A 16,549-nucleotide genomic window follows, 5' to 3' on the forward strand; every position below is an offset into this window, starting at 1 on the left:
AATTAATTGTTTGAAACTTGAATAGTTTTTCACTGGGCCAATGTTATAAACTGTTCAGTTTTCAGATAAGTCCACAGAAATCTACTTAACCCATAATTTAAATGAATTTTAGTACCTTGCTTAAGAGATAAACTATTCACTTATTTAGAAGTTTGTTGTCTTTCTTTTCCTGAGGAACAGGTATTTAGCAAATTGGACAAAAAACTCCAGTCCCTAGAGCTAGCAACTAGATAAAGGAAGAAAGCCTTAAGTGGGCACAGAGTGACAGTTTGGGTCTTGGGAGAGATGGTCAGGACAACACAGGGTAAAATACAAAAAAAAGTCTGTAACAGCATCAGATAAGAAAAAATGAATTCAACAAGAAGTGGATAACTCTCATTGGGTAGGCATCTGTTGAGTCAGGGTGGTGCTACTGCTGTCCCCAAATATTAATTAAACTAAGAAACTCAAATTTGGATTACAAGTAAAAGTTTGGAATAGAAACAAAATAATACTGCAGGTCATCAGAATGGAATATTGCCTATTATGAAAAAAAATATGGTGAAAAAGACTGGTTGGATAAATTGTTCAGTTCTTAATTCTAAACATGATGAACAAAAAGGCTGAAACAGAAAATGCAGCAAAAATTTCATTTACAAATTTATAGTCCCAACGTTGTTTGGTCTGCCTGTTTGAAACTCTTGATGAAGTAGGTTGTAGAGAAAAGTCTCAGACTGAATCCCGTCAGATAATTAGCTAACGATCCTTTGACTACATTTCAGGCTTTCCAAAACAGCCTCCATGTGACTAGATATGTCACAATCAATGTTCTTTTCCTGAAAGTGCTGAAATAAATGTTTTTGTGTTCTTCTATCATTGTTTCTCTCTTCCATGTAACTATCTTTTCTCCCAATTTTGGTAGCATAAACAAAAGACATGTCAAATGCACATGGCAGGAGAAAGATGAAAATTTACATTTAATTATATTAGCAAACCAATAATATAACACTATAAACAGACAACAATTCAAAAAGAACAGAGATTGTTTTTAAAAAATCAAGACTGATCACTTAACTTCTGTGGGCTCTGACACTAAAATCAACTTTAGTCCATAAACCTGGCAGGTTGTCTTAGCCTACAGACTATATTTTTGGCAAAAAAACTTCATCTGTGCCAAAACATATGCAGCAGGTAACTCCCTCTCTAACACAAGAAATATTTATCTGGATCTTTTAAAAACAGCAATATATTTTTATATTAATATATTAAGGATTATTGTATCATAACATGTTTATAATACACTTTTATATTATATAATAGCATACATTTGAAGGATAATTTAGTCTATTATTAGTTTTGTTCTTCCAATATACCTGGAAAATAAAAAATAAATAAAATATGCCTGAAAAAAATTTAAGTATATTTGTAAGTGGGAATATTTAAGTGTTATCAAGTATTGTAAAATGTGTTTATTTAATTATTGTGGAAATGTAAATTAAAACTCCCCAAAATATACAATCCTCCCATTCTTCCTTTATCTGGAGAGGAACTAATGAGCTTGAGCTTTACTTTTAACAAGTTAGAGAAAGGAATCTTTTTACATATCTACTATATTAAAATGTCTATCGTTAAATGACTAAGTTTTTAAGTCACTAGGTTTCCTAGGCACTTCAATGGAATCAGCAGTCATTGATCCAACCCCAACTCCAAGACTGGAACGTCGTAATGATAGTTCCAAGGCAGAAATCTGACGTAATTCTTTACGACACAATTTTACAGGTGTGATACCATGAAGCTGTTCCACATTTCCCACTGGCTGAATTTGGGATGATGATCGACTGTGAGATTTTGTAAACTGATATTCATCTGTTTCTGTTTTATCCTCATTGCTTAACAGTTGTCCACTAGACGGTGCTAAAGAGCTAAAAATAGAAGGTGACTCTGGGGCATCTTCCCAAAGTTTTTGGGAACTTGGTTGTGTTCTTAAACTGCTTGAAGAACTGTTTACTTCTCTTTCTCTTGCACTTAATTTCATACTTTCAGTTCTGGATGCCCATTTTAATTCTTCTGAAATCACACCTGCCTCTTCAGGGTTCAGGACTCCATCTCCAGCATCATGATCTAAAAATAATCCCAAAACCAAAAATTCAGAGATCATTTCCTTCAAATCAGGTATTTTAATCATAATATCCTAACATAACTACATTAATATTACTCACTATGATTGTTGTTTGTTTAATGTTTCTTTTAGACACACAATGTGTGCGTATTAATTATTCCACTTATTCCCTGGAAAACTTGGAATCTCTCTATTTGTGTTTCCATGCCTGCCCTCTACTTAGCTTGTTGCTAGAAAATTTCAAATCCAGCCAAGTGAAAATTTCAAATCCAGCCTCTGTAACTGGAGGCATACTTCAGGGACTTGGCATTAAATGTATAAAAAGCTGGTCTTTGGTTGGTTCTCCCAGCATGAAAGAAAGATTCTGATATCCAAATGTTCTCAGGGGTGTGTGCCATAACTTCCACCATGGAAATGAAGATGACAGTATACCCTCTCAGTAAGGAACAACCACTGGAATGAGTGATTAGAAGTAAGTGAAAAGACCCAGCTATCCTATTCCTTGGTTTATACCCAAAGGACTTAAAATCAATGTTTATAGCAGCTCAACTCACAATAGTGCTTGCCTACCATGTGCAAGGCAATGGGTTTGACATAAATAAATGCAATAAAGGTCCATCAACAACTGAAAAAAAAAGAAAAGAAAGAAAGAAAGAAAGAAAGAAGAAGAAAAAAAGAAAGAAAGAAAGAAAGAATATCATAGTAAGTGAAATAAGCCAATCCCCAAAAAACAAAGGCTAAGTTTTTTTTCTCTGATATGCAGATGCTAACTCACAATAAGGGTGTGTGTGTAGGGTGGGGGGGCCTAGGGAAAAACAGAGTTACTTTAGGTAGAGGGGAGTGAAGGAAGGGAAGGGAGTAAGTTGGGGTAGGAAGGACAGTAGAATGAATAAGACATTATTACCCTATGTACATATATGACTATACGACCAGTGGGATTCTGCATTATGTACAACCAGAAAAATTAGAAATTATACTCCACTTATATATAATGTATTATAGTGCCATGTATCATACTGTCATTAAAACAAATTTTAAAAAAGAAGTGAAGAGATCAAAGCTTAGAAATCGTCAAATCATAACATCTATCATCAAAGACAAAACTTGCTTAAGAGAAATACATATAGGTACTAAATCTAATATGATGAATGCAAACTTCAACATATGACAATACATACTTAATATACTTTTAGTTCTTTGAAGACAAAGTTGCATAGTGACAGACCCCAATTCAAATCTGACCCCCAAATACATTTTATTTGGTCTTTAATGTTAATAATTCTTGACACAAAATTTTAAAATTAGAGTTTCATATAAAATATAGATTTTCAACTTTTCTACAAAAATTAGAAGACCTAAGAATTTCTGCATAACAACAGTAGCTGAAAAATTGCCCCTACTCATATAGATGACAACTGTAAAGTCCTCTAATTCTCTTTGGCTTCCTGGTTCCTATAGGCATTCTAGCTTGTAACCTTGGTTTAAAACATTGATTTTTCAGGTTTTTAAGTCCCTCAAAAACAAAAAACCTGAACTAATAAATGACATAGATCCTCAAATGGAACTAGAGCAGATAACAAGTTGATCATAGATAGTGGCCCCAAACTCTAACTATTGCACATTAGGGTTACCAAGAAGCTTTAAAAAAATTCTGCTGCCCAACTCAGAGTGTCATTTTACTTGTAAAGATTTTATGTGAAAGAGCAGAAATGGACCCACTGCCGAGGCTCACTCTCAGGTTCACTTGGATTCTTTATGATAGGAAGTTTCCCACTTGCAAGTTTAAGTTTCCCATTTAAAAATGAAGAAGCAAAACTAGGGAGAGATTAATTTGCCCAAGTTCACACAACTAGTAGAAGAAGTTAAGATTCAAGGGCTGGGGGTATAGCTCAATGGTAGAGCACTTGCCTAGTATGCTTGAGGCTCAAGATTTGATTCCCAGCATTGCCAAAAACAAACAAACAAGGTCTTTTAAAATATTTTTTTAGTTGTTGATAGACATTTATTTATTTATTTATGTATGTATGTATGTATGTATGTATGTGTGGGCTGAGAATCAAACCCAGTGCCTCACAAATGCTAGGCAAGTACTCTACCATCGAGCTACAACCCCAGCCCAGGATTCCTTATCTTATATATAGTTTGATAGTGCTTTAAATTGGTACAAGAATGGTATTTAAATACTTAAGTGGAAGTGGAAATATTGAGTGGTCATATAAAATTTTATCCTCAAAGTATGTTAAAAAACATATTAACATCATAACTATGACCAACAATTGACCAAGATATTTTACTTAAAATTAATTTTTCTATTTGGAAAAAAATTAAAAGAAGATAAATATAAGTCTCATAGACAGACAACAGAGACTACTATTAAAACCAGTGACCTAAAAGTGGGGTGCAGTGGTTTATGCCTGTAGTCCCAGTTATTCTGCAGGCTGAGGCAATCGGATTGCTTGAGCCCAGGGGAATTACTTAAGCCCGTAAGTTTAAGGCCAGGTTAGGCAATATAGCAAGAGCATGTCTCAAAAAAAATAAAAAGAAGACATTTCAGGGAACTCAGAATTTGATATATTTCAATTACTATATGTTATAATTCAAATAGACTTCATTTAATGTTATAAAATAGGATAATCCTAACATAAGTTCTATCCTTAACATCACTGAAACTATTTTTAAAACATGATGAAAATAAGAAAATAATTATGCTAAAATGTAGGTAGATTTATGGATGATTTGTTTTCTGCATTTTCAAAAATTTTTATAATGACAATGTTGTATAATAACATGTTATAGCCAAAAACAGTATTTAAAATGTTTTTAGGTAGAATGGCAAATTAGTGAAATAATATGTTCAACATTATTATCAAGACTAGACTTCTTGGGCAAGTTGGTCAGATAGGTGTGTGTTGCATTTTGCACCTCCCCAAGATTATTCAACTTTATTTTAGCTTTTTATTGTTTCCTTAAAAGACAGAATGAGGACTGTAGCTCAGCCCGCAGAGTACTTGCCTAGCATGCATAAAGCACTAAGTTCAATCCTCAGTACCACATAAAAATAAACAGATAAAATAAAGGCATTCTGTCCATCTATAACTACAAAAAAAAAAAAAAAAAAACCAGAATGAGAATCAAGGTTTCTGAAATCTCTGTACTACCATACCACTCTGTCATTCTTCAGAAAAAATGTCTAGTAGATTCAGGAGTATAAACATGGGCCATTTACCAACCAGAAGTCTAATTTCAGTTATCTCAAAATTGAAAGTGGGGGATGGGTCTGTGGCTCAGTGATAAAACATTTGCCTAGCATGTGTGAGGCACTGAGTTCGATCCTCAGTACCACATAAAAATAAACAAATAATATAAACATATTGTGTCCATCTACAACTAATAAAATATATTTTTAAAAAATTGAAAGTGGGTGAGATTCTTTTGTTTAAGTGATGGGGATTGTACATGATAAGGGTCATGTACATGATAAGCACCTTGTACATGATAAGCTACCACACTTAGCTACAGAGTGTGTTTTTTAAAAGGCTAAAATAGTTTTATGTTAATTGCTTTTTCTTTCTTATTTAATATCTGTTTACTTTTTATTTAAAAAAATTTTTTTCAGTACTGGAGAATGAAGCCAGGAGTGTTCTCCTTCTGAGCTATATCTCCAACCCTTTTTAACAATGTTATTTTGAGACAAAGTCTTGCTACGTTGCCCAGACTGGCCTGGAATTTATAATATTCCTATCTCAGTCTTCTAGGAACCTGGGATTAGAGGCATGTGCACCTGGCACTTTTTAATTTTTTGCAAGTAATATTTCAAGTAAAAGTTTTAGTTACATATTTCAGGCATTGTTTTTAAGTAATGAGTTGTATAAATAAGCACCTCTGTACTAACATTGAGAATCAGAAAGTTTAGTCTCCTTAGAAGGATTTGTATGTTTGTATCATATCTCTCTGTATCTCTGTCTCTGTCTCTCTTTCTCTTTTTTTTTTTTTTTTTCTTTTTGGTACCAGGGATCGAACTCAGGGGCACTCAGCCACTGAGCCACATCCCAACCCTATTTTGTATTTATAGACAGGGTCTTACTGAGTTGCTTAGTGCCTTGCTTTTGCTGAGGCTGGCTTTGAACTCATGATTTTACTTTTTAGTCGTAGTTGGACACAATACCTTTATTTTTTAATTTATTTTTATGTGGTGCTGAGGATAGAACCCAGAGCCTCATACATGCTAGGTGAGCACTCTACCGCTGAGCCACAACCCCAGCCCAGCATATATTTTTCATTGCATATATTTTTTTCACTGAACCCATCTTCTGTGCCCATATTTAAGCAATTTCATTTAAAGGTACAAATTAGGTCTATTACTGAAATTAGATCATTATAATTATATATAGGGGCTCATTGTGACCTATTCATGTATGCCTACAACATAATTTGTTCCAATTAATTCCCCAGTAATTCCCTTTTCTCTCCTCTTCCTAAAAGGTTTTATTTTTTAAAAAAAATTTTTTAATTGTAGTTGGAACACAATATCTTTATTTTATTTATTTATTTTTATGTGATGCTGAGGATTGAATCCAGGGACTTGCACGTGCTAGGTGAGCACTCTACCACTGAGCCACAACCCCAGCCCCTTCCTAAAAGGTTTTAAAGCCAACTTTTCATAAACCTTTCTTAAATTGTTAGAATATGCTCCAAAGCAGAATATTTCTTTTATAAAATATAGACTGTTATTTTAGAAATATTGACACCTCTTTATTTTGCTGACTTGAGGGTATATTTTAATCATAGCAATATATTACCTTCATAGCATTTCTTTTTACAGAATATTTTTGTCATGTTTGATAATTTCATTTATGAAGATGCTAATTCTACTTATCTATATATAACTATGCAAAGAAATATCTTTATCTCAACAATGGGTTTTATTAATTTTTTTAATTTCCAAAAAGGCCAGGATATAAAAAGCCTTGATTTATCTTAAAATACACACACTTTTAACTTTACTTTTTGTATTATCCATTGTACATATTTTTTTATGATAATGGAAGGCTTAATTTTACCATAAAACAGGAAAATGACAGCTATCTTAAATTACAGGGTTACTTTAAGGATTAAGTGAGTTAAGGACTATAAATAATGGCACATGACAATCAATAAACAATTAAGGTGGTGCATGTCTGTAATCCAAGTGGCTCAGGAAGCTGAGGCAGAAGGATGATGAGTTCAAAGCAGCCTCAGCAACTTAGTGAGCCCCTAAGCAACTCGGTGAGACTCTGTGTCTAAATTATATATAAAAAAGGACTGGGATATGGCTCAATGGTTAAGCACCTCTGGGTTCAATTCTAGGTACAAAAAAAAAAAAAATTGCTTTCCACAGTTTTAATGGGTATTATTTTATAGTTTATAGTTTAGTTTACAGGCCCTGTGTTGAATCCCCAGCACTGCAAAAAAAAAAAAAAAAAAAAAAAAAAAAAAAAATCTTTTTTTAATGTAAAATCCAGGACTTTGTATTTTACATTTTAAAAAATATTGTAGATAGTTGCACTCCTCAACTGTTAAGAAAAATAAGGAGTTTGTAGTGGCAATATACAAACAGTTCTTGAAGTAAAATGAGTAGTTATATAGACACCATTTACCCTGCAGCTGATAACTGTATTTCAGAGATTCATCAATCCATTAAAGAATTAACTCCAGCATTTATACTCCACAAGATTATCTGTAGCAACCTTTATTTGGAGTTAATATGACCCTTTGAAATATTACTTCATTCAGCCACATCATACTTTAATTTTCAAACGTGATCTAAATGTTCTAAATGTTCTCCATGATGAATAAATCTTTGACAGGTGGAAAAAAATAAATTTTAAAAATGACTATCTCCTTTACATATACGTATGTGTTCTTTCATTCATTCTTTCACTTCTCGTGGGGTTCTGTCTTATACATGGTGAAAAAACTAGTTTTGTCCACAGAGACAAAGAGAAGTTAAATGTCTCATCCTAAATAACCCAGTGCATGATCTCACCAAATGCTAGAAAAACAGTGTTAGCATGACAAGTAACTCGTCTTACGTTCTGACAATGCTAGTTGCCATTGAAATGCTTCCCGCGTCAGTTCTTTAAGTTTCTTCTTAAGATCCCTGCTGGTTTTCTTATAGAAATAAAGATCTTTTTCCAATTGCTGGATTTTATCTTCATATGTTTTAAAAGTTTCTATAATGCTTTCTCCATCTTGTTCTACAAAGCAAAAATTTATAGTTACACTTGGTTTTAAATAAATGATTCAAAATTATATTTGAACTTAGCCCCAAACTATCTTTAAAGGGTCACATATCTATTAGTTTACTTCAGATTTGTTTTCAGTTACAATTTGGATTCTTCTGCCCATAACATTTTTTAAAAAGACTGAGCCCTTAATCATTTTCTCCACCCTACCCTCAACAACCTCTATAACTACATGTTTATAAGTTTGCATTTTTTTTGCAGTTCATATTAACAAGACTTAGCCCTAGAACAGAAGAAGTAGGTGTTTCCTATAAAAAGTTCATTTTTGGAAATCTGTCCACAAGCTGCATTAATATCTTAAAGTTTATATCAGGCCTTAAGAAGCCCTAAGAAACTTTTTTTTTGGCCTCAAGAGCAAAAAACAAAACAAAACAAAAAAAACCCCCACCCCCCCACCATCCCCCCAACACACACACACAAAAAAAAAACGTTAAAAGGGACTAAAGATAAAATCACATAAGAAAACACCACAGGAAAAGAAGGTAAATAGCCAGCATAAGTTCTAGTTTATGCCAAAATATAACTTAAAGCCTCTAATTACTATTTGTGAATGTCTAACACTGTTCTAGAACAGTAATATCTAGTATACTGACTTTCAGAAGATACATACTTTTGGATCTACTCAGGAGACATATTTATAAAGTGGTCCTACTATTTGTTTTTGTTATTATCAGCTGTTTCCTAAAATTTTATTTAAGTATGCTTGTATAGTTTATCTTGTTATAACAATTGCTTAATGATATCATAAATCAGAATCCACAGAAAGTAGGGCTGGGGATGTAGCTAAATGGTACAGCACTTGCCTAGCATGCATGAGGCCCTGGGTTTGATCCCCAGCACTGCAAAAAAGAAAAAGAAAAAAAAAATCTCCATGAAGTATTAATTTATATCTAATCCAGCTGAAATTAGAAAATTCACAAATTGTTAACATTTTTAGTTTCAACTTTGTAATGAAAAACTTGTAGTTATAGAAATGAATGATTTTTAAAATGTCTTTATTTGACTATGGCATGAACTTTTGATGTATAATCCTTGTCACTTTAAAATTCTCTGCACACATCACTTTTAGAGACAACAGAACTATATTAAGGTAAAGAGAGCATGTTTGAATGCAATAATGATGTTGGGATCCTGCCAAGGAAATCCTGTCATTAGTCAATTGGTTGCTAATTAACAATTATAGAATTAATTTCAAGGTAAGCTGCCTCAACACTTAAATTCAAATGGTCTCCAATTTTCTTCTTCCTCAGGTTACTTCTTCCAGATCCCTTTTGACCCATTTTCAGCTGTGGATTCATGAGACTCAAGAACAGTAACATTATCACCTAGCAGTGATTTTGTTGCCATGGCAGCTGGCCATATACCAGGTAATGTGAAGTCCACTTTTTGTGACAGCTTTTTTCTTTCTTCCTTTTTCTTCTTTTTTATACTGGGAACTGAACCCAGAGTGCTTTACCACTGAGCCACATTCCCAAATCTTTTTGTTTTTTACTTGGAGATTGGGTCTCATTAAGTTGCTTAAGGCCTTGTTAAGTTGCTAAGGCTGGTCTTGACCTTGTGATCTCCTGCCTCACCCCCTCAGGAGTCGCTGAGATTACAGGTGTGTACCATTGTGCCTGGCTATGATAGCTTTCTTTTTGCATCAGAGATGACAGTTGAACAGATACTCATTGATAACTGTGCCTATCAATAGTAGTCTAGTTTTGACCTAGGATACATAACCTTAATGCATAAAATTTTACAATCAACTGAAAATTACAAGAAATATAACTAAGAATGTGACAAAACCTATCACTTTAATTTTGTGAAAGTAAAATAATTAAAGTATTATAGTACTATATTCCTAGGAGATAAAAAAAAATTTTAACTCTACATTTAAAAGCCAGACAAAATCTCCACATTTCAACATAAAAACTAAACCAACAACAAACAGGACTGTGGTGTGCCCTAATGGGGCAAGCAGAAGGGATGGCATTTCAAGCATGAATAACCTCGTATCAACTTCAGCTATCCCGAAACATAGTACCAAAACAGGTAAAAGACAAAAATTTGTGCAAGTAGTAACTGCTTATACATTGAACTATTAAGAAATAAGTTCTGTCCCATTTTCCTTCTTAAATATTTCCCCATCACCTTTATACAACTGACAAAAAGAATAGTTACCTTTGAAATGACGTAATAGCAGTTGCACCTTTTGCTCATGTTCCTTTTGCTGGAGTGTCAGTCTCCGGTCACATTGCAATTTCAGATGTTCCAATGCAGATTCCAACTCACGAACCATATTATCCCGTTCCAGAACCTTCATTTTAATTTCTTCATTCTGTAACTGTTGTTTTCGTTCAGCTTCTCGCAAATTAACCACCTACCAAAGACATTTTTTTTTTTAACTTTTTAAGTGTGTTTTAGATAGCCTAACACAATAGGTTAATCTACTTTTCTTGGGTTTCATAAAGATGAGTTTCTTTGGGGCTGGGGCTGTGTCTCAGTGGTAGCGCACTTGCTTGGCATGTGTGGGTACTGGGTTCAATTCTCAGCACCACATATAAATAAATAAAATAAAGGTCCATCAACAACTAAAAAACAATGTTAAAAAAAAAAAAAAGATGAGCTTCTTTAATCTCCACAGTGTAAATGCTTCCTGAAACATACTGGGTCCCTAGGCAACTACTTTATAACATATCCACAAAATAATCTAATAGTTGGGCTGGGGTCATAGCACAGTGGTACAACACTTGCCTAACATGTGTGAGGCACTGGGTTCAATTCTCAGCACCACAGAAAAATTTAAAAAAGAAAAAATGAAAGTCCATTGACAACTAAAAAATTTTTAAAAAGTAATCTAACAGTCTTTTAAATGTGTTGAAATTCTGAATTGGTAATACTTTCATTTTATTATGTCTTTCTAATAATAACCCCTTCAAAACTTTTTAATTCCCTACTTTAACCCCAAAATGGATGTTATGAATAAGTGGCAGAATTTTTAAACAAAGAGGTTCAGTTTCAAGCTTGTATTTCATCTGTTGGGTTCTTTTTTGATATGAAGTAAAAATACTTCAGACACAACGTTAGTATCATAGAACTTGTCGATAATTTAATGACCTCCTCACTAGAACAATACTATTTCTACAAAGGATCAGAAAATCCACTGATCTTGGCTAGAGTATCTTGGGGTAAGAACTCTTGCTTCAAGGGTAGCCTAGGACAGTCCTCCATTATTTTCTGCCCTCCAAACACGCAAAAATAGAATGCACTCTCATCAGTAACAATAGTTTACTACTGACTGATTATCCACAAAGAGATTGTATATAACATTTTCATTTTTATTTCATACAATTATAACTTTTAAAAATTTCAATGTTTTGTGTTCACCAACTATCTGATATTCCCATAAACTGAACAGACTTTTCAGAGACAAGAGTTGTCTAACCTGCCATACTATGTATGTATGTATGTATGTATTTATTTATTTGCATCTCTGGAGATTTAAACCCAGGACCTTGTGCATGCTAGGCAAGTGCTCTACCACTGAGCTATATCCCTACCCCTGTAATATATATCTTAAGTGAAAAAGATATTAGAGAAATGATGTGATGGTTCTGAATGCTATGAAACACCTCTGGATCACTAAACTGTCCAATTCATATAAAATATTTTAATTGATTTAAGCACATTCAAGTTAATAAAATCTATTATTGTCTTTGCCACTGATGCATCACTTCATCTCCATTTCAACTCACACATTATTCAAGAAAGTACAGGTTTACCTTGCCCTATAGCATTGAAGGAACTAAATTTCGGAGAGACCTTTATTTTTCAGGAATGCTGCATAGCAACATCCAAATCTGGAACCAAAAAATAATAAGGAAGTTTGGTTTTTAAAACTATCAAAGAGGCCTTCTATTGAAAGGCCCTACAACTATAAGCACCTCACAAAGGTAGGCTTACAAATTTGGATAATCACAAAGTTTCAGATGACAACATTCAGTAGTATAAAGAGAAAACATGCTTAAGTATGTAATTACACCATCAAATCTTTCAGTCTTTCTGTTTCTTTAAAAATTCAACATAAATATGGGGAACATCTTGACCCCTATTGATAAGATAAATACTGTTCTTTCAAAACAATACCTTATTGAAATATCTGAAAAGAATAGCTCTAATTTCAACAGGATTCAGGCAAGTTAATTTTTCCAAAACATTTGCTTCACTATGAGAAAGATTTTGGAGTGATGCTCTAAGCAAATTCTGGCGACTCTGGATACTTTCATTCTTGTATTCGATTGCAGCTTCCAAAGCTTCAATCCCTTCTTCAAGCTGGAAAAGAACATGTTCTTCCTAGATATAATACAACAGAAATCACTCATTTAAAATGAAATACTAAAACCTGGACTTTGTCATATACTCAGATCTTACTATGCAATTTGAGTTTAATGGACATTACTACTCTTTTACTATATTTTTTTAAAAAATGTTTATTTTTTAGTTGTAGTTGGACACAATACCATTATTTATTTATTTTTATGTGGTGCTGAGGATCGAACCCAGGGACTTGCACATGCTAGGTGAGCGCTCTACCACTGAGCCACAACCCCAGCCGTTTTACTATATTTTAATAAAATAATGTTTGAGTGGATTATGGTAGCACAACCTGTATCCCAGTGGCTCAGGAGGCTGAGACAGGAGGATCACGAGTTCAAAGCCAGCCTCAGCAAAAGTGAGGTGCTAAGCAACTCAGTGAGACCCTGTCTCTAAATAAAATACAAAATAGTGTTGGGGATGTGGCTCAATGTTCAAGTGCCCCTGAGTTCAATACCCAGTACCCCTCCCCCATAATAATAAGAATGTTTTGAGTTTTGTTATGCCATACGATACTGTGTATGTGTGTGTTCATGTATATAAAACATATAATCATTGAGTCTTTACAGTAAATCTTGTATAATAAAATGGAATTGTTTAGGGTGAGTACTGTAACATTCCAAGGTCATACAACAAATGCAAATCACCTAATCAAAGGAATAAACTGGAAGGCCTTAGTCCACAGAATTAGCAGTTCTGTCATCTTCCTCCACCATTCCTACAGTTGCAATTTATATATATTGTCACTAATGAGATCTAGAGAACCTTGTTGTCCCTCTAATGATCTTTTAAAATAATATACTGCTAGGAGAGAAATAAGAAATAAATTTAGAATAAATTATTAAGAACTAGGAATAATTGGGGATTAGCTCAGTTGTAGAGTACTTGCCTAGCATGGGCAGGGCCCCGAGTTCAATTCCTAGTTCTAAAAAAGAATTAGGATATCAAAGGAAAGGCTCTGGAGGGAAAATAATAGTATGGCTTAACAAAGGTACTAAAGATTTAAGGACATGAAACATTTCATAAGATGCCTATGAAAAATACAGGCATTAAAAATAGTGAGAGCAGCCAGTGTACACCTATAATCCCAGCGGCTCTGGAGGCTGAGACAGGAAGATTAAGAGTTCAAAGATAACCTCAGCAAAAGCAAGGTGCTAAGCATCTCAATGAGACCCAGTCTTTAAATAAAATACAAAATAGGGTTGGGGATGTGGCTCAGTGGCCAAGTATTCCTGAGTTCAATCCCTCGTACTCCTCCTCCCTGAAAAAAAAAAAAATGGTAGAAGTGTATGATATTTTTTCACGTATCAGAGAAAATTTCCTTTGCAGGAAAAAAATAATAAAACAAAACAATGACTCCCTGTCTGAAAATTACCCAGTTCTTTGAACTATCCAAATACATGTTATTGGAAGTGGAGGGAATAAAAATTTCTGATAAGAAATTATTTGAGATTTGTGAGACCTGGATATTTTCCTTTATTCCTATACTTGTTGTAGAGGTCAAATTCTATAAACTAAATTCCAGATGGCAGATTGTCCTATACTTGTATCCTTACTGTGAGCATAGTACCTACCACATAGTTTAAATTCTGGAAGTGTCTACTGAATGAGTTAATGGAGAGGAAAAATTATATTTTCATATGTCTTTGGCTGTTTTTTCCTACTCTACCCCTCAGCATGACAAAGGAAAATAATATGAATATTTCCGGTCTACCAAAGGATAGAGTGACTTCTGGAACCTCATTTTAGGAAATTCAAGAAACAGGTATGTAATAACATAGTCTAGTGGGAGGTTGGATAATACTTATTTTTAAAAGCCCATTTTATAAACTCTTCTGGAAAAATATTTTCAATATTCTCTTTATCTTTGTAATCACTAACCATCAGGAATTCAATGATTTCATAATTGCTCCAAAAGGAACAAATAATATTCACCTTTTTAAGATGAAAAAAAAATGTAAATACTGAAACTTTTAAATTTTTTTTCTTTGTAGTTGTAGATGGACAGAATGCCTTTATTTTATTTGTTTATTTTTATGTGGTGCTGAGGATCGAACCCAGTGCCTCATGCTTGCTAGGCAGGCACTCTACCACTGAGCTATAGCCCCAGCCCAAATAATGAAACTTTTGAGTAAGCACTGAAATATGTATCTTTCTCTATAAATTAAACGAATGTTCTAGGCATAAAACATAGTTCAATTCTAAGAGTGAATTATCCAAAGAATATATTGGACTTTTAAATTTATACTGTGATTATATTTTACCAAATGTTAAGAGTTTGCCTGTATACATAGCTGTGGACAATTTAGTATAAATTTAGTTTCTGGTTTTGGAACTAAGTTAAGAAAATGCAGAGCTAATATAAAGTAGTATGACTTCAGAGAGATGTGAGGATAGCCCACTCTACTGAGCCCACAGCTTATAAGTGGTGGTTTTCTCTAATTTAGCAAAGATGTAGGTTGGTTGACAAGATAAATGACCATGGGAAACTCTTCTGGGATGAAAAATTTACCACAACACAAACCACAAATTACTAAAAAGTTAACTGTGCTTTACAAAGTACATTGCTTTTCAAACTTTAATGAACAACTAAGAACTCTGTTACAGTTCAAACTCTGATTCAGCAGATTTGGGTGTGGCCTGAGGATCTGTACTTCAAAGAGGCTCCCCCATGTGATGCTGTTGCTGCTAGGTCAGAGACAAGCAACAAGGACCTAAAACAGTGGTCTGCAAACATTCTGGATTACACATCCCTATCAGCAGAAAATAAAACAAAAAGCTAACAAAAACTTTTGAGTAAGCACTGATATATGTATCTTTCTCTATAAATTAACAAATGTTCTAAGCATAAAACATGAAATTGAATGTTTAAAAGATGAAATAAACATAATATAATTCTTATATTTTCTTCCTGGATCCCACTTACTTAGTAGGCAACAAATAGCTCTGTACTATTAGAAAACTGGAGTTTCAAATAAATAAATAAATAATAAAAAGAATGTCCTTCAACCCCCTCCCCCCCCCAAAAAAAAGAAAGAGAGAGAGAGAAAACTGGAGTTGCCAGGCGTGATGGTGCCTGCCTGTAATCCCAGCAACTCAAGGGCTGAGGCAGGAGGATCTCAAGTTCAAAGCCAGCTCTAACAACTTAGCAAGACCCTCTCTCTAAATCAAATATTTTTTAAAAAGGGCTCGGGGCTGGGGTTCAGTGGTTAAGTGCTCCTGAGTTCAATCCTTGCTACCATAAAGAAAGAAAATTGGAGTTTATCCTGCCATCTGCAGCAACATGGATGGAACCAGATGACTATTAAATACGCAAAGCACAGAAAGAAAAATATTGAACATTAACATTCATTTGTGGAAACTAAAAACTGATCATACAGAAATAGATCATACTGTACCTGTCACTGTATGCTAGGAAGGGTAAGTAGGAGAGTTGACTAACAGATACCAAAATACAGTTAGATATGGGAATCAGTTGTAAGTTTACTTAGATCACAGTATGATACTTAGCCTACAATAATTTATTATCCATTTAAAAATAACTAGAGGAAGAGATACTATAATATTTGAGATGTAAATGCTAATTATACTGATTTGATAATTGCACAGTGGATTCATGTAGAATAAATATAATATTTATTTATTCATTTGTAAATAAGAATATGAGAAAAATAAATATGCATCAAATAAAACAAAACTAGAGTTCAAATATTCTTTTTTTAAAATTTTAATTTCTGAATTTCATTAAAAAAAAAAAAAGGACGTGATCTGTCCTTAGTAAATTGTTAGGTAATCCTCTATTAATACAGTG

General features: G+C 33.6%; 1 protein-coding gene across 4 annotated transcripts in view; it reads right to left on the bottom strand.

Moving 5' to 3' along the window:
* Nucleotides 1-1,388: 1,388 nt before the first annotated feature.
* Nucleotides 1,389-16,549, bottom strand: part of Kif27 (kinesin family member 27) — a 79,925-nt gene continuing 64,764 nt past the window's right edge. For all 4 annotated transcript variants that reach the window (XM_076843512.1, XM_076843513.1, XM_076843514.1 and 1 more), the window contains 4 exons: nucleotides 12,511-12,717; nucleotides 10,546-10,744; nucleotides 8,170-8,334; nucleotides 1,389-2,100 (listed from right to left, as the gene is read on the bottom strand). In XM_076843512.1, coding sequence (XP_076699627.1) covers nucleotides 1,616-2,100; nucleotides 8,170-8,334; nucleotides 10,546-10,744; nucleotides 12,511-12,717 — 1,056 coding nt within the window. In that variant the 3' untranslated portion in view covers nucleotides 1,389-1,615. The remainder of the gene's footprint in view (nucleotides 2,101-8,169; nucleotides 8,335-10,545; nucleotides 10,745-12,510; nucleotides 12,718-16,549) is intronic.

The sequence above is a fragment of the Callospermophilus lateralis genome, chromosome 2, assembly GCF_048772815.1.
Source record: "Callospermophilus lateralis isolate mCalLat2 chromosome 2, mCalLat2.hap1, whole genome shotgun sequence".
Lineage (NCBI taxonomy): Eukaryota > Metazoa > Chordata > Mammalia > Rodentia > Sciuridae > Callospermophilus > Callospermophilus lateralis.